Source organism: Gobius niger, assembly GCF_951799975.1.
Source record: "Gobius niger genome assembly, chromosome: 21".
NCBI lineage: Eukaryota > Metazoa > Chordata > Actinopteri > Gobiiformes > Gobiidae > Gobius > Gobius niger.
Window position 1 is genome coordinate 20,039,796 of NC_136872.1, and position 23,070 is coordinate 20,062,865.

The window sequence follows — 23,070 nt, forward strand, 5'->3', positions numbered from 1 at the left end:
GGGATTTGACCGTCAACCTTTTCCCCCTCCACGACTTTTTATTCATCTTATTTGGAAATTCATCTGTCAAGCTGTCGGGACTCACTTAAACCTCTCGCATAAGGTGAGTCTCACTTCTCTAAACGCGTTAATGTTTCGCGCTGCACTTTGTTTGACTTTCACGCTGTAAAAACGCAGGAGGGAGAGAGTGTGAAAAGTTTGAAACCCTCACCGCTTCTCTCTGCCCTCTCTCCTCCACAGTGTTTACATAACATTGTAAATCGAGGTCAAGCGCGCTTCGCTTCAACTTAGCCATGTTTCCACTTCGTAACGGGGCGTGAAATTGCCTTTAAATGCAGCCTGGCTCTTTTCGCTGTGTTTGTGTCACCGTGTTTTATTGTAGGGCTTCTTCACCTCACCAGAGACACACACACTTCTTCAGAGTATTTTCGTACTATACGGATATTTTATTTTAAATGAAGTATCCGTAATATCTGGTGCAGAAAAATCCACGTTTCTATAACATCATGGCGTTTTTGCTCAGTAGTTACAAAGGTGAGGGAGTTTATAGGCAAAAGACTTACATGTGGTGCAACTGCTCACCGTTTAACCTCTTAACCCCCGCCTGAACCGATTTTCTCCAGTTCGGCTTTACCCAAATCTAAAAGCGTTTCGACTGGAGAGCGACTCATTTGAAAGCTAAGACTGACAAAAGTGATGTAACTTTTTGTTGTTGTGTTGTCGCTGCATTTTTGAAGCGTTTTTGTCGGTCTCTGTTTTTATCTTTTTCCTCATGTTTTTTGTCACTTTGTGTGGCTTTTTTTAATAGTTTTTTCTTGTGTTTTCGTCACGTTTTTGTCACTTTTTTGTTGCATTTTTGTCACAGTTTGTGGCTTTTTTGTTGTTTTTTTCTTTGCCTTTTCTTCATTTTTTTGGTCGCGTTTTCGTCGCTTTTCCGGCAGATTTTGTCGCTCTTTTGGCGCTTTTTGTGGCTTTTATTGTTTTTTTTTTCATGTCCTTCTCTTTGTTTATCGTCGTGTTTTCGTCTCCGTTTGTCGCTTTTTTGTTGCATTTTTGTCACAGTTTGTGGCTTTTTTGTTGTTTTTTCTTTGCCTTTTCTTCATTTTTTTGGTCGCGTTTTCGTCACGTTTTTATCACGTTTTTGTCGCTTTTTTGTGGCTTTTTCTTAGTTTTTTGTCGTGTTTTCATCTCTGTTTTTATGTTTTTTTTTCTCATGTTTTTGTCACTTTGTGTGGCTTTTTTTGATGTGTTTTCGTCACATTTTTGTCGCATTTTAGTCAATTTTCGGGCAGGTTTTGTTGCTCTTTGTGTCGCTTTTTTGTTGCATTTTTGTCACAGTTTGTGGCTTTTTTGTTGTTTTTTCTTTGCCTTTTCTTCATTTTTTTGGGTCGCGTTTTCGTCACGTTTTTGTCACTTTTTGTCATTTTTTGTGACTTTTTTTGTTGCTTTTTCTTCGTTTTTTGTCGTGTTTTCATCTCTGTTTTTATGGGGTTTTTTCTCATGTTTTTGTCGCTCTTTTGTCACTTTGTGTGGCTTTTTTTTGTTGTGTTTTCGTCACATTTTTGTCACTTTTTTGTTGCATTTTTGTCACAGTTTGTGGCTTTTTTGTTGTTTTTTCTTTGCCTTTTCTTCATTTTTTTTGGTCGCGTTTTCGTCACGTTTTTGTCGCTTTTTTGTCGCTTTTTTGTTGCTTTTTTTGTTGCTTTTTCTTCGTTTTTTGTCGTGTTTTCGTCTCTGTTTTTATGTTTTTTTTCTCATGTTTTTGTCGCTCTTTTGTCACTTTGTGTGGCTTTTTTTGTTGTGTTTTCGTCACATTTTTTTGTCGCATTTTAGTCGCTTTTCCGGCAGGTTTTGTCGCTCTTTTGGCGCTTTTTGTGGCTTATTTTATTGTTTTTCTTCCATGTCCTTCTCTTTGTTTATTGTCGTGTTTTCGTCTCCGTTTGTCGCTTTTTTGTTGCATTTTTGTCACAGTTTGTGGCTTTTTTTGTTGTTTTCTCTTTGCCTTTTCTTCATTTTTTTGGGGTCGCGTTTTCGTCACGTTTTTGTCGTTTTTTGGTCATTATTTGTGGCTTTTTTTTGTTGCTTTTTCTTCTTTCTCTTTGTTTATTGTCGTGTTTTCGTCTCCGTTTTGTCGCTTTTTTGTCATGGCTTTCCGGCACGTTTTTGTCGTTCATTTGTCGCTTGTTTGTTGTACGTTTGTATCACTTTTTTGTCAGTTTTTGTGGCTTTTTTTGGTGCTTTTTCTCCACCCTTTCTTTCATTTTTGTCTGTTTTCATCCTCGTTTTCGTCGCTATTTTGATGCTTTAAGATTTGGGTAAAGCCAAGCTGGAGAAAAGGTGCTCGGTTCAGGTGGGGGTTAAGAGGTTAAAAGCTCGTGTTTGCTATAAACATGTATAACCATCCACAAATGTGTTTTTTCTTTCCTAATTAGGCCTTAGGATTTCTTGCTTATTGGATCTTCTCGCGCACACGGACACACACAGTTTCAGTGAATAGTTAAAAACTGTAAACTTTTAGGCCTGTTTTCTCTCTTAATCTCCTCATTAACAAAGTCCGGGGCTGATTAAGAGCGCGCGGTGCGTGCGTAAACGCGTCACGCTGCGCGGCATATGGCGCGCAGTGTCCGCGGATGAAAGGGGGATCTGTTTATGTGAAAGCGACACTCGCGACGCCGCACTGACGTTTCAATCCGCCCGTCACGCTGTTAATTGTGTAACGCGAAACCTCGCTGTTGGCGTCTGAGACTAAAGGCTGCGAGTGGACGCAGTGACTCAGTGGACAATTTCGGGTTTGTGAGGAGATTCTTTGACATATAACTGTTTGACGAAGTGGCTTTGCGCAGACAGAAGAGCGAGAAGAAGATGCGGAGAAAACTTTGTATATTCATTTATGGCACAAGCGAAACTATTTTGACATAAAGGATAAAATAATGCGTTCAAGATCAACTTTATGGAGAAAATATCATGCAAAATTAACTTGTTTAGAGGTTTTAATCTTGTCATTTACCTCTTACAACAAAGATGAAAATCAAAAAATCAAAAAAGTGGCAACGTCTTAGCTCAGTTTTGTAGGTCTTAGCTTTCAAATGAGACGTTATCCTGGCCTATAGGCTGTAAGCTCGTTAAGAAGCTTTCTGATTTGGGTTAAGTGTGATTTCCGGTCGTAGTATTTTCCTCTCTTTCATACAGTTTAGTTTGATCGTGTCTTCTTCTACTGTTGCTAAAGCGCTTCTGTCGGTTAATCAGGGGTCCTGACGCCCCTGATTCCATCATGGAACCTCTGCCCCCCACCCACATTATTTTGAGTAATATTATTTGAAAATCAAATCCCTTTCAAATTAGGGATTATAATAATAATAATACTATTATTAATAATAATAATGCATCGGGTTTATATAGCACTTTTCTGGACACTCAAAGACGCTTTACATTGCATTATTCATTCACTCCATACTTGGTGGTGGTAAGCTACTATTGTAGCCACAGCTGCCCTAGGTTAGACTGACGGAAGTGAGGCTGCCAGTCTGTGCCATCGGCCCCTCTGACCGCCAACCATTCACTCACTACATTCACCTGAGGCTTCCTGGTGTTTCCAAATGGTTTCCCATCCAAGTTCATTTCATGATAGCGCAGCGGTTAGCGCACTAGCTTCACAGTTAGAAGGTCCCGGGTTCGACTCCCACTTGGACGGGGTCTTTCTGTGTGGAGTTCTCACCATGTCTGCGTAGGTTTCCTCCGGGTACACCGGTTTCCCCTACCACTAAAAACATGTACAATAGGTGAATCCTCCAGCCAGGTGATTCTGACCATCAGCCTGGCTCCACATCATGGAGATGTGGCCCTGGTTGCGGCACGGCCGTCACCCACTGCTCCTTACGAATCGCCCCAGTGGCATCGAAGGATGGGTTAAATGCAGAGGACAAATGTCCCTATGGGGACAATAAAGTAAACATACAAACAAACAAACAAACAAACAAACAAACAAACAAACAAACAAACAAACAAACAAACAAACAAACAAACAAACAAACAAACAAACAAACAAACACTGACGGGATCAGGCAGAGCAAAAGCGGTATGGAATACTTAAAAAAATATTGTCAACTCCTTATAACTTCAGCCCCTGATGTTTTCACAAAGAAGAAAATAAGAAAATTGACCCTTCAAAAAAGCAAACTTGCCCAGTTTTGCTGCAAACCATCGCCGGTTCAAAGCGGTTCTCCACTCAAAGTGTGTTCATCACGGCGCCATTGCTTTAATAGCATGCCTTTGGGGAGATGTGTAGATTCTGTCTGCTGCCGACGGAGAGTGTTCCAACTTCCAAGCACCAATAACAAACAAAAATCCAAGAACGCTCTGTATAAAGGTTATTCCCTAAGGTTCCCATTTAAAGTAGCCTATAGTCTGGCCATTCGCTATTACATGTTTTGTGGCGGCCTGAAATGTTAACCTCTCTTCTAAACACTAAATATTTCACGTTACACTGTTCTTCGCTCATGTGGGTTTCCACTTGCCGTGCTGTTTAGGCCCCAAACCCTTAATGATAGAAAATTGCGTCTCCACTTGTTTACTGTAATTGTGAAGTTAAAACCCATTGGAAACGGTCCATCCGGCTCGACCGTATTTGGCCCCCGAAGACGTTCACTTTGGGATGTGTCAGAAATAATAAGCCTCCCGGTGCTGCCGCGGCGCTGGATTTCATGGCTCGTAATTAAAATAAACGCGAAACGGTGCGAGTTAGCCAAGACGGCAGCCAGCAACAAAACTTCCCTCGGCCAATTTCAAAACCTCATAAAAAATAAAAAAAATGCTGCGGTCGCAACAATGTCAGCTGCGAACCGGAAAAAACATTGGCATTTGTCCAAGTTTTTTTTTTTTTTTTCACCCCCCTCCTTCTCGTGCGACATCCTTTCCAAAAGCGTCCGAGTGGAAAAAATGTTTAACTTCTGGGGGTATTTTTTGACTCCGCTCTTACAGCCAATTTATTTCTCACAAACAAGCTGCAAGTGTTGTAAACTTCAGCGGGCAATAAACAGAACTGTGCTTATAAAAGTGATGATATTACCAAGCTGCGGCGTGACAGAGTGGCCTTTAGGGAGACTCTTGCAAAGAAAGTCATGAGAATCGACTTGAATGATTATATACAATGATAATGAGGGTTTTCTTCAAAGCTGGAAGGTCATGGGTGTTGCATGTTGCCTCTTCTTCACCCACTTTTTCTCTCTCGATACCGGTCACTTAACAATGCTCGATACCGATACCTTTTTTCCGATAGCTTAAATATTTATCATCTAGAACCAGAAAACAAAACAGTAATGTGTGGAAGATCTGCAAATGTACAATATTGGGTTAATCTCTCTCCAATGTCAGGAAATGCGTGAACATTTTGTAATAATTTGGGGGGAAAATTGGGGGTAATTGTGGGAAAATAAGCAAAAAATGAGTGTAAAAATTACTAAAATGGGAGAAAAAATTGGGAAAAATTTGGGCAAAGTAAGAAAAAATTGGGGAAAACATTTGGCCCCCCCAAAAATATTGAAAATATATATATTGAAGAAGAAGATACTTTATTTATATAGCACCTCTCACAGATAGTGCTTCACAAAGGATCACAAAAACATTACATTACAGAAAAAATTGACATTAAAACAATCACAATCACAGCCTTGTCAACTAAAAGCTCGCCTGTAAAGCAGCATCTTCAGCTGCTTTTTGAAGGAATCAACAGAGTCCGCTATACATAGCGACAGAGGGAGGTCATTACACAGTTTAGGAGCAACAGCTTCAAAAGCCAAGTCTCCTATTGGGATGTTTTCTTTTTTAAAGGGCAAAAATTGAGGAACAAATTGGGTGAAAAGACTGAAACAACCAAGTCACTCTACCATATCTTACCTCTTATTTTTATTTATTTATTTTAATATTCTTATGCATGCCCCTAAAGACTCATAGTTTAAAGTTTATAGCTTATTTTTATCTAAACTCTGTGTTATATGTTTTTTATATTTAATGTTGCACGTCTCACCAAGAAAAATTCCTAGTTTGTGAACCTGTTTACAAGCAATGGCAATAAAAAAAACGATTCGATTCTGACTTCCTTTAACGTTGTCCCTGGACCAACAGCATCAAAACTTGGATCTATAGATATATTTAAAAAAATCCCCTACACCAGACTGGTATCGGTTAACGGTTCCCAGCCCTATCACACTGCTCCTGATTCTATTTCACCCAGCAACATTGATGTAGTAGAAAAGTAGATCTTTCGTAGTTTATTATAGTATTTTCTTCATAAATGCAAAAAAGTGGGACAGTTGAGGAAAAGAGAGACAGGTAGGAAAAACATAATCACAGCCCGTCCACCTGTTCACTGCTGTCCCTCCTCTGGCAACAGACTTGGAGAACAACACTCTGCTGAACGCAGCCAGCCGCTGTATATGATCCAGTTTTTAGTCAAATGAACGTTTAATTCCAAGAAATCCGTGTCTCCTTTTCCTCTGGAAGTAATATTTGCGCTTTGAATCCTGTCATCATTTTACAGCAGCCTTCAAATGCTTTAAATGATAGAAAGTTGCGCAAATTTCATACAACGTCAACCTGGAGCCACCCTTATAACATGTAAACTGAATCGATGAAACCCCCAGGGGAGCGTTTTAGGGCCCACAGTCTTCATGTGCAAAGTATATCTTGTGTCGTTGGCTCCTCGGAAATCAAGCGTTGGGTCGTGGTCTATTCTACAGCAACAAAACATATACAGATCAATTTCTCTCAAACTTGTCGCACCAAGTACCGTCTCATAAAATATTTCACCTTCTAAGCACAATCACGCCTATACAACATCACATCTGGACAAAAAAGGATGCAAAATATACCTTAATTGGACTGAAATGTGTCTAAACCAGAAAAACACCTCACTTAAACTCATTGCTGAAACATAAATTCATGATCTTTAAGGAAAATGTTAAAATTGCAGATGACCCGGGTCGGCAGTGTATGAATTATTGCCTTCCGGTTCGAATAAACCACTCTTTGCTTATTTTAATGGCAGCTTGAGTAAATTGACTCTTCAAGTGGGATGAATAAAGTCATCAGAGTCTGCATAATTCTAGCCAAACCTCATTCCCACCCTCTCCAAAACTCAATCACTGATGTTTATTAGCTAATGGAGGCCTGCTCTAGGACTAAATTGGACTGGATTATGGACAGGTGCTTTGGTTTTGGTAAAGAGCACTCACGTTCGGATTAAGTTCATCGTCCACCTTGGTGAAAACTTGTCCCAAATGTTCCGTTTTCGCCATGGGAGCTTCACCTGCAGCGTCTCGCCTCAAAACCCAGACCCGTCCTAATCAATGCGGCCTCGTCAGACCGGCCTCCTCCAGTTTATTTACACGTCGAACGCGCTGAGGGCCATGTGCGCCTCGCCGTCGTGCGCCAGTCCCTAATCACCGAACGGATAATGAAACAAACAGGAGGCTCCATTGACAGCTGTGTGTTTGGCTCTATCAGTGCAGCTGCAGCTCGGGCCACTCCGCAATTACGCCCCGCTAATGAGATGGGGACGGATAAAAGGGGGAACCAGACCTCGGGGTTCGGGCTTAAAATGGAAGATAACAAAGGATTTGCGGCATTAGATTGATATGAATGCTAATATAGGGGCTCCGTATTGTTGTAGGAACCTATCTAGTGGCTGCATGTGTGGGTGTCTTGCTTATGACAAACAGGGGCTGCACGATATGAGGAAAAACTACATTGTCTTGAGTGATTGTATTGCAGCACATAACAAAACCATCTCAACACAGTTTATTCCATTTAATTCAAACGTAATTGTGCATAATCATGTGAAATCGAGGCTAAATCCGGACCTGCATGGCTAAAACTTTTGCACATTTCTAAGCTTGCTGTGGGTGTTGCAATGCGAATCCGGGTTTGTTTTCGATGAGCAAAGAGCGAAAAAACATGATTTAAAGCTAAAAAAAAATGTAGCACGGTATGTCTTCTTAACACAGTAAGGAGACAAGGTAAAGCAATTCAACACAGAGCAGAGAGAAGAACACCTGCTGCTATTGGCAAGATCTTGCTTTGAAGGGAACTCAAGTGCTGAAACGATCACAAAGAGTCAAATGAAGCCGTCTGAAGCACCACGCCATGACATCATCAGGTGGAACAGAGTGTTTTGAGCTCTTGAAAGGACGACTGAATAGGTGTGAACGTCGGGTGTGTTTTCATGCAGCAGGAACAACATACAAAGGGTGACTTTTTTTAGCTTGTAACGTTGTTCCCTTGTCAGACACAACATACCGTCGTATTTTCCGACATTAGGTAATCCTCGTTTGCTTCTTCCACTTCTCTGACTTGTTTTCCATGGATTTTTCTGGCTAAAAGAGCAAACCCAGAAGTGTTTAAGGCGAATTTTAAACCCCTTAAAGCCATCGCTGAACCAATTTCTGAGCCTTGGAGATCTGTGTCCCGTCCATACACGGACATTGTTTTCATTTCATTTCATTTTATTTATTCTTTTTTCATGGTAATGCAACGTAAAATAAACCAACAATACATTCCATGAAAAGAAGGACAGGTGTAGGATGAAGAAAAAAATCTTATTAACTCCTACCCCATTCTTGAAAAAAACGTACAAACTAGATGGCCTAACTGATGTAAATAAAAACAACAAAAAAGCAAAAACATATACATACACACATACACACACCGGATGTAATCAAATTTCGATTTTAACTTTTTTTTGGTATTATTATTATTATTATTAAACAATACATGGCAAAATAAAGGAGCAATATAGGATTCTCATTGCCTTGTGATTCAACATAAACTTTACTTTACTCAAAACGGCAATGTTTTTTTACAAATTTCATTTCTTACGTAAGCTGTGTGTGACTTCCACTTCGATTTTTCATCAATGAGTGCTCCTAAAAACCTACATTCTGACACTTTCTCAATACTTGTTCCATTTAAAGTCAAATTAACACTTTCAGGGCATTTTTGATTTGTAAACAGCATAACGACAATTTATTTTTATTAAACCATTTCTGAAGTTGGGCCATTTCTTGTTCAATAGTTTTCATTAATGTTCTTAAGTTCTTCCCCGAAACAAAAACAATTAGTATCATCCGCAAAAAGAACAAAACGTAAAAGTCTTTGATTGCTCACAGAGGTCATTAATATATAAAGTAAGAAAGTTTAGGCCCCAGCACAGAGCCTTGAGGGACTCCACACTGTATTGTATCTAACTTAAATTCATGGCAATTAACATTTTCTCTTTCTCCAGAGTTTCACAATCATACAGTTAATGGAAGCTCAAAGGGAGTCGACTGAAGCAAAAGCTTATAAGTGCCGACCCCTTGTTCATGTACATTACTTTTGCAATTCATGATGCTACAGTTATACATTACTTTTACATTTACATTAAATAAACAAAATACAATCCTTTCTGAGTGTTCTATATCAGTGTCAGAACACAAATATATACCTATATGTATTTGTGAGTTAAGTTTTATCCTACTGTTGTTACAATTGTCAACATACAATCAACAGACTTTTGCAGCACTGGCAAACAAGGAGGTTTTACCATTTCATATCATTAACACAGCATGCTAATAAGAGATAGTAATAAATGTGATTAGTAGTTATTGCTATTTATCAAAACAATTTTCATTCTTGTCATTATCAGTGAATGTCCGATTTCATATTATAGTCATATTGGACTTCATATTCTGCCATCTTGCCACTTCCTTGTTGTCATTACTATCCACTATTTGTTATTTGTTGTTTAATACTACACCTCTAATACCATACTGTAATTATGTCCATCTGTAATTTAGATATCAATATACCGTGATTGAGCGTGTCAAAGGCCTTTTTAAGGTCAATAAAAACTCCAACTGTGTGATTTTTATTCTCCAATTCTGTAGTAATGTCCTCGATTTTAGGTTATGACACAGAATATCAATGCTGCAGCTCCATAAAGCAGATTTATAAGTCCACACAGCTCAGACTGACGAATAACCTTTAATACTATAGCGAAATAACTTCCTCCGATTGGTGCAGAGCCAACACTTCGCACCACAACGAAAACATTATCGACTTCGGGCGCAGTCTTTGACGAGTGGGAAAGCGTCCGGACGGCCACATGACGGAACGAGGCAGTGACCCATTGAGCGGCTAATTACCCGTGAAGCGGTCCGTCTGCTCCGGAGGTCGGCCGTGTGGATAATCCGTGCGTATGTTTCAAACGCTCCACACACAACAAAGTGCCATTGACGCCGATTGGTCACGAGGCGAATTAAGATGAATGTAAAGGCTTTGGGAACTGGCCACATGTCTCGCAGCGTCTACGTCTGCATGCGGAGAGACTTAAGTGGGTTTGAAATTTGATTTAGCCATGTGACAAGTCAGTCGTCTGTGTATATAAGCCCGGACGGTATAGGGTATGTCTTTGCATGACTCTTTGTGATGATTTCAGTGCTTGAAAGGTGCACTGCGTAACATTTTGCCATCAGTACAAAACATGCCAGTTCGACACAAAAAATGCAATTGCTGCAGTGGATAATCAAAGAGTGGATTTGGATGAGGGCCTAAACTCTTTAAGGCGAGACACTGCAGGCGAATAGGGAAAAAATTTAAATTTACAGATATTAATTTGAAACTTTTGCTATAGATCACTGGCATAAATGTGAGAAAAAAATACATTGCAAGTTTTCTGTCAAGAACAAGGTGTTTTATGCCAAAAAATTCCTCAAATTTCCCATCTTTTCGGCGAGGAAATCTGAATAATGGATAGAGCTACATTCAAATTTATTGTTTCATTTTATTGATAAATGAGTTGCCATGACTTTTTCAGAGGGGATTTTGGATTTCTTTTTTAGTTTTAAAATAAGCTGTTTTTTAGTGGGACATTTTGTAAAAAAATAAATTTTTGCCTTATTTTTTGATATTCAAAACTCAATAAATGGGGCTAGGGATTAGATAATAAAAAATCCCTCTGAAAAAATCTTCCAAGTATTGTTCAGTCCAAGGCTGGAAAATTTGAAGTCTTTAGGTCCGACTGACGTGAACATAGTGTCGCCACAATGACAGAAAAATGTGTTTTGAGAAAAAGGCCCTTGAAATTGCATTGTCCCATATAAGTCTATGGGGGAACATTGAATAAGCGCAATATTTAAACATGTTTTTGTGAAGATTAGGTATGTTTTTGGTTTCCGGGTGAAAGCTTGTATGTTCAGAGACCAATTTGGCCCAAAACTGAAAAAATTGAGTTTTGCCTGTAGTGTCTCCCCTTAAATCTCAAATTCTGCGCAGACGTACCCACTCCTGGTAAAGTTACAGTCATGTCTTAGTTGAGCTGAACCGCTCACAGCAAAAGCTCATGTTTGTATGTACATTTATGAGGTATTTTTCAATGATGAAAATATCTGTCATAAAATAAATGCTTGGATTTCAATTTGATTTTTTGGGGAAAATTCTACGCGGTGAGCCATTAAATTGCCTTAGCTGCAAGCACATACACTGATCCCTTTCAAAAACTACCCTTATGTAGCACTTTTGAGTAATCCCACTCCATTAAAAGCATTACATTTGAGATGGTTGAAAGTACAAAAACAAAGGTCTTCATTCAACCGCAGTTTTAGCCCCCCGTTCCTCTGTTTGATGGAATCTTCAAAAAATATTGATTTTTTGGTTTTGTTTGGTGCCTTTAGCTTTGATTACAGCACATTCGCTGTGGCATTGTTTCAACAAACTGCTGTTGCAAACTGTGTGTTGCATTCAGTTTTCACCAAGATTCACATTCAGATAACTTTATTGGTCCCAAAGGGCAATTAAATTGTAGCAAACCTCAGACCGGAACATTGCACAAACACATCACAAACAGTCACTCCCAACAGTTCAGACCATAGATGCTCAAGAGACAGTCCATAACAATAAAAATAGGGCACATTTCAAAAGGTCTGTGTTACTTAATAAACACATTCCACAGTTCAGTGACAGAGGGGACAAAAGACTTGGAAAAATAATTAGTTTTCCGAAAAGGTACCGAAGGCATGAGCGAAAACTCTGAGGACAGAGCAAGGAGAGGCCGACCCAAGATACATTTAGCCTTCTTTAGCTCCTCCCATAGAGACTGTAGGTCCCTTTGTTGAACTCCAATGATTTTAGAGCAGATTTGGACAATTTTGACAAAGGGGTTAAGATCTGGATTCTGTGGCGGCCAACATGTGTGAAAGTAATGTCTCATTTGATGAATAATAATAATAAATAATGCATAAGTCTCATATAGCGCTTTTCGGGGGACACAAAGACGCTTTACAAATGGGACGAACAAACAAACAAACAAAGATGGCAGAGCTATTGTTGGTTGTAGGTGAGCTGAAAAAGGTGTGTTTTGAGCAGTTTTTTGTAGGTGGCCAGTGAGTCTGAGTGTCTGATGTGGATGGGGAGTGAGTTCCAGAGGGTGGGGGCGGCGATGGCGAAGGCTCGGTCCCCCAAGGTTCGGTGCTTTGATTTAGGGGTGGGTTTGAGGAGGTTTAAGTCAGCAGAGCGGAGGCGACGGGATGGGCGGTGGCGTTGTAGGAGGGGGCCAGGTTGTTGAGGGCTTTGTAGGTGATGAGCAGAACTTTGGTACCAGAATCATGGTATTGTCATCTTAGAATACGCCCGTGCCATCAAGGAAGAAGAAATCCATGGATGGAATAACCTGGTTGTTCAGGATTCTCAGCTGATCTCATTCTTTGGCCTCATAGTGTTGCTGAACCTACTGTAGACCTGACCGACTGCAGCAACACCAGATCAGAACAGTTAAATTCCGATGGTGACTTGTATTTTGTTGGCCACTGCTAAATATAGTAGGTAATGGTAAAATTCCCCAACAAATTCCACATAATCGGAACATAACACATATAAAAACCAGACCATTGAAGGTTATAGGAAAGTTTAACTGGGTCGCACTGTCTTCACGTCCCGGTGGGTTTTGCTCTTTCCATGTTTTAATAACTCCACATTTTACACCTATTACATAACCACACATGTGATCATTTGCTCCCAGACTTATGCTGTTCCCATGTTCCGTTCCTGAACCACTCTGTGTCAACTTCCATCAGACGGATTAGAAGTGACGTGAAGACTGCGGGCCCTAAAACGCTCCCCTGGGGGTTTAATCGATTCAGTTTACATGCTATAAGGCTGGTCGCGCTCTGGTTTGACGTCGTGTGAAGTTCGCGCAGTAAAAACGGTCTTCTTCATGTGGGCGCCAGGTGTGCGAGGCTTCGGCAGATGTTTCTTTTCCACTGAAACCGTTTCACGTTTCCAACATCGCCAGATCTCAAGTCCTGAATGACATTTGATCTGATAACTCCTCTTTCATGAGCTAAACTGTCTACAGCTTTCTCTTCTTCTTTCTTTTCCTACTTCTAGCTTTTTTAATGTTTGAAATTTGCTCATCACAACTTCAGTGAGTGCTATCAGTTTCAAAGAATTTCAGGTTTCTTGGGTTTTCTTCTCTGGGCAGAACTTTAAGGTCCGATTCCTTTGCTATGACAATTACATTTCTTTGAGCCTTTGAATAATAATAATTTTATATTAATAAGAGATCCATTTTTGTGCTTTTTCTTGCCAAATGGATCAACAATACTCTGGTATTCTTTTTCTGCATCCACTAAGCTAAACTATTTGGGTGACGCTGAACTGGAGAAAATGCACTCAGTTAACCAAGCATATTTTCTACAGTTTGGCTTTACCCAAATTTAAAAGCTTTGTGAAAAAAAAGTGTCAATATAGCAACAAAACGAGATGAAAGCAGGAATGAAAACACAACAAAATATGCAAAAGCAGCACACCGTCAAAAATGTGGCAAAAAGCGACAAAAAAGTGGCAAAAGAGTGACACAAACAAGACAAAAACAAGGAACAAAACAAATAAACAAAAAAAAACCAAAAAAACATCATAAAATTGTGACAAGAAGCCAATACGATAAAGTGGAGAAATGTGTTAACGGTGACAAAATCATCATCAGTGTAAAAAGTGATAAAAAATGTGACAGCTTTATAGGTCTAATTGCTCTGGCCTATAGGCTAAAAGCTCCAGTTGAGAAGCTTTTAGATTTGGGTAAAGCTGGGAAAATGTGCTCGGTGCAGAGGTTAAAGGAACAGGCCACCATTTTTCCACATATGTTCTAACCTGAGCTTAGACGAGTTGATACGTACCTGTCTGGTCTTTGTGTCCGTGGAAGAGCACAAACAAAGACCAGACAGTAAGTTCAGAGGATTCTCCAACCGAAACCTTTTGATCAATTCTAAATACATTTCAGTAGACATTGTATATTGTCTGTAACATACCTTAATCTGGATGAAGAAAAATTGTTGGTAAAGTTCCTTTCCTAAAACCTTTATACCAATCCTATTCTTCACAGGGATGAGTTAATAAGCAGGTTTCACAACTTTCCAGGTAACTTTTCTGGGTCAAAGTCATGATGATGCTAACTGCTAGCTCTTGATTGAAATGCACAATGAAATGTCTACTTTTATGATATACTGCGGGCCCTAAAACGCTCCCCTGGGGGTTTAATCGATTCAGTTTACATGCAATAAGGCTGGTCACGCTCTGGTTTGACGTCGTATGAAGTTCACGCAGGAAAAACGGTAAAAACTCAGGTCACTCTTCTGGGTCAAAGTCATGAAGATGCTAACTGCTAGCTCTTGATTAAAATGCACAATGAAATGTCTACTTTAATGATACACTGAGACAAAACAAATGTCATTCCAGGACAAAAATCAGGGCCTTGACCATCTCTCTGACTCTGTCTTCCAGGCGGTTCCTTGTGATGACCTCTCTGCTCCTCCCGTGCTCCACCTCCGCCATCATGAAGGACCTCACCGCGTCTCCTCTCTCCTCGCTGCTCCACTACCAGACCGCCTCCAAGACCTCCTCCTCCTCCCCCACGGCCTTCTCCCCTTCACCGGGACACGCCCCCAACGCCGCCGTCACCGTCACCACCGCCCCGGGGTCCAACCACAAACCTCCAGCCTTCTGCCTCCAGTCGGGACCCCACCTCATCGCCAGCATGCAGCTCCAAAAACTCAACTCGCACTACCAGACTCTGAACGGACACCAGGTGCACCAAGCGGGGCAGCAGCGGGGCTTCCCTGCTTCGCAAAACGCTCAGATTTTGGGGCCCAGCGGCGGAGTGGGGGGCGGGATCGGCGTGGGGATGGCCGGGCAAACCCAGGGGGTGATCGATTTTGACGTGGTCGACGAGGAGGTGCTTATGTCGTTGGTCGTGGAGCTCGGATTGGATCGGAACAACGAGCTGCCGGAACTCTGGCTCGGGCAAAACGAGTTTGACTTTATGTCAGATGTACCCGCCGGATGCTGAGGGTGGAACAGATATAAAGACTCTGGTTAACTCGAAGAGGGAACGGCAGATTTCCTGCTGTCGATGATGCTTTTCTACATCGAAGAGACATTGGACATACGCACGTTTGGGTTCTTACTCGCCCTGAAACGGAAGTGCAGAGGAGTTTGTTGTTGTTTCAGTAATTTCCATATCTTGGAGTCTATGGAGGGCAGAGCTAGGGTTGCAAAGAGGTGGAAAATACCCGATAATATTCCAGAAACTTTCAATTGGAACTGTAGCTTGGGAACTTTGGGCGTTTTCGATAGGGCTGCACAATTTTGACTAAGTGCGATTTTCTTTTGGGACAAATATTGACATTGAAACACACCATATTCTTGCTCAAATTACCCCACATTTGGTTTCATGTGGACATCGCCCTCTGCTGGAGGAGTTATGCTTCCACCTTTCCTCGACACTCGGAGTACCTCTGGGGGACAGCTACGAGACTAAAATAAGTCCCTGATGGAATCACTTAGCATCTATCTAAGCAATTTAGAATCTGCTTTATGGAAACTCAGACCTTTAATCTGTTGCAGCTGAAACTGAGATCAGAGGCTCCACAAGTCTGATCGGTGAATTTCTATCACTCAAATGCCACAGACAGAAGGAAATAAAAACCTCAGCCTTTTACAGGTGAAACTCGGAAAATTAGAATATCGTTCAGAAGTTCATTCATTGACTATATGGGACTATATGAGACTACACATTGTCCGTTGCCGGGTTGTGGGAGCAGCTTTCGGAGCTGCCCATATCACATTGCACCCGCCCCTATGGCTCCTCCTGTAGGTGGTGGGTCCACAGAAGGACCCATCACCTAGACCTCCCAACATGGGAGACCCTACTAGGGGAAGCCCCCCGACCACAGAGCCCCCAGGATCATTCGGGCGCTCAAACCCCTCCACCATGTTAAGGTGGCGGCATCATATTAGTTTCACAGTTTAAGTTCAATTACAGAAATGAATGCACTTTTTAACGATATTCTAATTTTCCGAGTTTCACCGGTAAGTTTAGGTTATTCGATATCGATAAACCTTGCAGCCCTAGTTTTTGAAAACATTCTATTATTGCCTTTTTAGTGAACTATTAAGTCCCCATTAATTGGTGTTTCTGAGCAGTAAAACTCGGTAGAGAGAGTCTGTCAGTCACATCTATTCTGACAGACTCTTTAAACATTATGATATAAACCAGGTGAATACAGGTTTGGAATGATTTCACTTCCAAAAGCATTTCTTTGTCTAGGAGGCCAGAAACCCAAAAGACAGTCCTCTTCAAAGTCTCTTCATTGTCTTATAAATCAGATTCTTATGCTGCAGTTTACATCTGTCCGTAAAGAAGCAATGAATTCCCTTCTTCCAACGTTGAAAATTTCTGGAATTTGGCAACCCTAGGCACAGCTAATGTGTTAATCCTTTTCTTTCACATATAAAAGTCACTATTTCATCAAGTATCTAGTCTACTTTTACTGTAAATGTTGGATTTTTGTTTTGTTTTGGGGCAAAACGTCTCACTCAAAGTGCTTTAAATTGAATTATTCCTTCACTCCAAAGTCAAACTAGCCTCTGTACCACTCTGAAGACTCTTGACTCCTCAAAGGATAGACATTTTAGTTTTGAAGGGGCCTAATTTTGGCACTGTGGCTTCTATGCACAAAATAGAACCTTTACAGTGACCCGGCTTGTCCCAAATGTACTGAAATCAAGTCACGTTATTCAAGACACTGTTTGATCTCCATCTATCCTGCCTCCTCAATGAACTCAATTGAATCAAGAGAAGTGCCTTTTCTTAATAGCACGGTTGAGTTAAATGACCCAAAGTGGTTACGGGAGTGGACGTTGCTGGTCTCTGCTTTGATTTGGGACTGGATTTACAGCATTTTGGACGTTTGAGGATGAAACAACGCTTGGTTTTTGTGTTTGAAGATGACTCGAAGCAGCAAACGGGAGGACATATACTTTAATTGGCCACTTCCTTAAGCCTCCCTACAACATATTTCCTTGTCAGTGCTTTTCAGTAAAATAAGATGAGATTTTAACTCTTAAATGTGTTTATAAGTCTTTCAAACTTGATTGGATGTTCAGTTGACAAGCCACGTAAACCAGCATCGGCTTTTTCCATCTATTCTTGTCAATTTTCTTGCTTTTAAAAGCGACTATCGGTTTCCCCACTTTGGAATCCGCTGACCTACAGGATAAAAGCCCGACATCTTAAATGAAACCAGTCGCTTTTCCAGCTGAAACGCTTGTTCGCCGGGAAGGAAAGGCTTTATAAACAGAACTGGCGCACCTGCTATGTATCTCCAAAACAACATCTGTGCCAAATAACAGAGAAGGACAGATTAGGAAAGCATTGTGTTGCTTTGAAGACACAAAAAGAATATAAAGTTAGTTGTTTTTGTTATCCAAGATCCAGTCAAATTACGAGAATTATCAGTTAAATAAAGAACTAAGTGACTTGTTTACCTTAATAAATCCTTTCCTTAGTCCCTCTAGGGGTGATACAAGTGTTCATGGGATGATTGGGGGGTCTTTCATCTCCCCCTGGTGTCTCTGGCCAGTAGATCCAATACACACTAATGGAATCACAAAGAAGAAGCTAACAGGCTAACGGGCAAAGCTAACTGAGGGCTATCGCCACTTAAACAGTATTTACAGTCAAGTTTGAGTGAAAAAAATGATCTCCATTGTGTAATTGGATGAACAATATCCCTCTGTCCCTTTGTCTTGTCTGTCAGGGTAGTATTTTCTCTCACGGATAATTAATGAGTAAAAAAACGTAACATGCTACGACACCTGCAGTGGCGCTTATGGCCTCTAGGGGCATGAGTTACTTAGTTCTGCTTTAAACCTCTTACCCAGTGCATGTTCTCCAGTTCAGCTTTACCCAAATCTAAAATGTTACAGCCTATAGGCCAGGGTAACAGCTCAATTGAAAGCTAAGACACTTTTGTCACTCTTTTGCTACATTTTCGTCGCTATTTTGACACTTATTTCAAGAAGTTTTCCGATTTGGGTAAAGCCAAACTGGAGAAAATCAGTCCATTATTGTTGACCAAGTAATGAGTGAGGGAAACACCTCATTTTACAGTTAGCAACCTGCTTTTGACTTTAGCGAATGAGCATTAATGAGCATTTGGGACGATGGAGGCAAATTTTATGACTGGCTAGACGAGAACCCGGAATAAACAAGACAAAAACATGAATGAACAAGCTGTTTTAAACGATGGATGGATGTTACTGCGATGTTACTGCGATGCCTTTGAAGTTTCTCGCACTGTAGTTAAGAAAGTAATTCACTGTTCCTCGAGTGTCCTGTTCAGGGGAAGGAAACTCTGAGCGGCCTCCGAACAGTGACCGGTGGAACTTAAGCCTCGTTCATTTATTTAGACACAGACGTCTCGACTTTCACGCTCCGCCGGACTGTAAACGCTCCTTCTATCTGGCAACATCAGCCAAGTCTCTCGGTAATGAAAACCCGACGATGTAGTAATGGCAAAGAATCTTGATTAGGAGTTCGTGTTTCAGTCCTGGACTCGAATAAATCTAATGAAACCGCGAACACTTGACGGAACGTAGACTCCCTTGTCTCGTCTCTATTTGGGCTAAAGCAACATGGCTCCTTCTTGAAATCTCAGGCTTGTATTTGTTTACTTATGCATGTTTCAAAGTCAAAAGAATCCGCTCTATATTCCCCCTAAGACGCGGTCAATGTCAAGTGTTCAAATTGTCCAGGGGCTTTCATTTCCGCTCCTCTGCGACTTCTGGATATCAAGGATTATCACCCAGACGTTTGGGACGATAGTTTAGTACATTTTGAGTATCAGCCTTTCTGGGAGTAAAACGTACATCTTTAGTACAAGAATTATTGGACAAAGTTATATACGTAGTCTTTAAAGCAGTACTAAGTAAATTGTTTACCTTAATAAATCTTGTTTTGCAGGCTAATGAGCAAAGCTAACTGCAGGCTAGCGCCACTTACACAGTATTTACCTGAATAAATCCTTTCCTTAGTTCCTGTGGAGGCGCAATACACACTAATAGAATCACAAAGAAGAAGCTAGCAGGCTAACCGGCAAAGCTAGCTGCGGGCTAGTGCCACTTACACAGTATTTACCTTAATAAATCCTTTCCGTAGTCCCTCTGGGGGTAATACAAGCGTTAAAGGGATGATTGGGGTGGTCTTTCATCTCCCCCTGATGTCTCTGGCCAGAAAACCACAATAGCAACTTCAATGCGACTGGGTTGGAGTCACCAATACACATTAATGGAATCATGAAGAAGAAGCTAACAGGCTAACAGGCAAAGCTAACTGCGGGCTAGCACCACTTAAACAGTATTTACAGCCAAGTTTGAGTGAAAAAAATGATCTCCATTGTGTAATTGGATGAACAATATCCCTCTCTCCCTTTGTCTTTTCTGTCAGCGGAGTATTTACTCTCACGGACAATTAATGAGTAAAATAAACGCAACATACGACACCTGCAGTGGCGCTTATGGCCTCTAGGGGCATGAGTTACTTAGTACTGCTGGTGCAAAGCATGTCCAATCTTGTTTAATGATGTTAGTTTGGTCACTGCATTTTGATATTTGGCTTAATTTCAAGTCATTAAGCTTTTTAATGCCCGAATACTACATACAACATGTTTTAGATCATCATTTTGGTGTTTTCGATAAACTTGATGTCATAATGTTCCAGTGAATTTAGATTTAATGCCAGTTTGAATCACCTCTTAACCCCCACCTGAACTGAGCACATTTTCTCCTGTTTGGCTTTACCCACATCTAAAGAATTCTTGGAAAAAAAGCAACAAAAACATGACAAGAAAGTGATGGAAAAAGTGGCAAAAATATGACAAAAATGCAACAACAAAAAAGTAAAAAAAAAAAAACTGACAACATGGCAACAACACAAGGAAAAAGATCAGTTTTGAATCGTTTTGTTGGCTCGTTTCTGAACTTCAAGAATCCTTCAAACACTAAAACCGTATCCTTGACCCTGCAAAGCCTGTATGTAAATGCTCATATGTTCACTTTCTCTGATTCCTTGGACACTAAAAACCTCTGCACTGATTCGTCCGTCGTCATTTCCTCCTTATCTAATGAAGTGTATATAAAAGATGATTTACGCCTGTCACCTCTCTCTCTCTTTGTACATCTATGAATATGTAAATGCTAAGATCCTATTGTAAAAATACTTGTATTTTTGTTACATCTCGGATACAGAGAATTAAAAATAAAAAATAAAAAATCTTTACCTGGTGTTTGTCTTCTGTATGTTGTTAATGTATGTATCTCTGAACTGAATAATTATCACAAGAAAAGAAATATAGTCTTGTAGCGCCCTCTTGTGGCAGGGTCCATAGAATACCAGACCTGCCTCAGCTACTTATGCAAATTTATAAGTTTGCCTGATTCACAAATGCAGAAATGATACTTCTACTTTGGTTATCTTTCGTTTTTAAAATAATTCCATTCAAGGTGGATACATTCAAGTCAAATCTTTTATAAAGCTATAAAGGAGAAAAAATGTGTTCCTGTAAGAGCACCAGCTACATGACGGTCCATCTTTAACCTCTTAACCCCCACCTGAACTTACCGCATTTTCTCCAGTATGGCATTACCCAAATCTAAAAGCTTCTTGAAAAGAAAATAAGAAAAGATGCCCAAAAAAAGACAACAAAAAAGCGAGGAAAAGGTGACAAAAGAGTGACAAAAATGTGATGGGAAAAAAGCAATGAAAAAGTGGTAAAGAAAGCAACAAAAGTGACAAAAAGTGATTATAAAAAAAAGTACCAAAAAAAAAAGGTGACATCAACAATGCAAGGAAAAAGATCAATTTAGATTAGTTTTGTAAGTCTTAGCTTTCAAATTAGGTGTTACTAGGCTAACTAAGCTGTTTTGTTTTATTGCTACAAACAAAGCTTACAGGCTTACATTTTTCAAATAGACAATTGCACACTGAGCATGTAAAACAAACAATATTGCAAATACAGAATATTACATTACTAGCTGAGACCCGGCCTTCGGCCGGGCCTCGCTAGTTTCCACATTTGATAGTCTGAGATTATGAGTTATTACAAAGAAATGTCCAACCCGTCACACAGTTCAGCTGTAGACCAGTGGTTCCCAACCCATTCCAAAAACTATGGCCACTACAAATGTTTAAAATAATTAATGCTAAAAATAATTTAAAACAAACTGCAATTTGAGTGCTTGATGCACCCGTACTCTTTTCTTATAAACTACAACCACAATATGTTCTCTAAAAGGGAGTAGAATTCAAGAGACAGTGGAATAAGCATGGATCAATATTAGGGGTTCAGCTCTAACGGTTTGGTTCACGGTGCAGGACCCGTGGTGTGGTGCATCACGGTAGTGTACAATGTAAAAAAATAATAAGTTGGTTTTGAACTAAAATAGCCTAATGATCGTTGTTAGACAGTATTGATAACCTTACAATAAAATTGGCAATGCTTTCAAAGCAGCTTGAGAATCAAATGTACCTCTGGGCTCACAATACGTGAAAGCAAATGACACACATCGCCCTGTGTGCGCGCGCACACACAGACACGCACACACGCACGCGCACACCGCCCTGTTGTGATGCACGCGCGCACACATACACGCACCGACGCACACACAAACGCGCGCACACACACACATCGCCCTGTGTGGATGCGCGCACACGCACGGCAGTCAGATCGCGTGCATTCGCGTTGTTGTGACGGCGGGTTGTCCTCGGACAGCAGCACCGCGGTCCATATGGACCCGTGGTCAATGCCCTCGGGCGGCGGGACCGCAACGTGGGGGCCGGCACCACGCACAAACTCACTACTGTCGCCAGGCTTCCTGATGTTCCCAAACGGTCTCCCATCCCAGTCCTAACCAGGCCCTTCCCTGCTTAGCTTCGGAGGAACGGTCTCCCATCCCAGTCCTAACCAGGCCCGTCCCTGCTTAGCTTCGGAGGAACGGTCTCCCATCCCAGTCCTAACCAGGCCCTTCCCTGCTTAGCTTCGGAGGAACGGTCTCCCATCCCAGTCCTAACCAGGCCCGTCCCTGCTTAGCTTCAAAGTCGGTATGGGAAATAAACATGGCGGCGCCCAGGCGGCGGCCATTGAGATAGCGTTTTCTATAATAGATAAAAGCCAACAACATTAAGGTGCAATAGGGTTAAAAGACATGGCATCATATTTATTAGCCCTTCTTGGAATTACAGAGTTTTAAGAAGTCCTTCAGAGATAGTAGCTCTTTTAGAAAGACAATAAACGCAGGTTTAGTGTCACCAAATGTGCATTTGTGTACACACATTTACCTGTGTTTTCTTGTTCTCCAAAATAGTTCAAAATTTAATATCAGTCAAGTCAAAGACATTATTCCGAAATAATATTTTTATACCAACTGTATGTTCGTGTCATGTTCGTGCATTAGAAAAACAAAAAACACGCACTTCCAGTCTGAATAGTGTGCAGGATCAAAGTAAAAGTGTCCGCACAACTAAATAGCTCCCAAAAAAAGTATTTATTACTTACTACGCTACATATTTCACCAGGAAGGGCCAATGCCCGAAACATTACATATGATGTAAATAAGAAATACTTTTTTGGAAGTTATTTAATTACTTTTTATCCTTGTGTCATGTTCGTGCTCAATAAAATTTCGCCTTTCGCCCCTTTTGTCCCT

General features: G+C 40.7%; 1 protein-coding gene across 1 annotated transcript; it reads left to right on the forward strand.

The window, feature by feature from the left end:
- On the forward strand, positions 1 to 15,674 carry cited1 (Cbp/p300-interacting transactivator, with Glu/Asp-rich carboxy-terminal domain, 1). The gene is made up of 2 exons (XM_079579988.1): positions 1 to 103; positions 14,809 to 15,674. Exon 2 carries the CDS (start codon positions 14,822 to 14,824, stop codon positions 15,371 to 15,373), a length of 552 nt encoding a protein of 183 aa, XP_079436114.1. The 5' UTR covers positions 1 to 103; positions 14,809 to 14,821; the 3' UTR covers positions 15,374 to 15,674.
- The last annotated feature ends 7,396 nt before the right edge of the window (positions 15,675 to 23,070 follow it).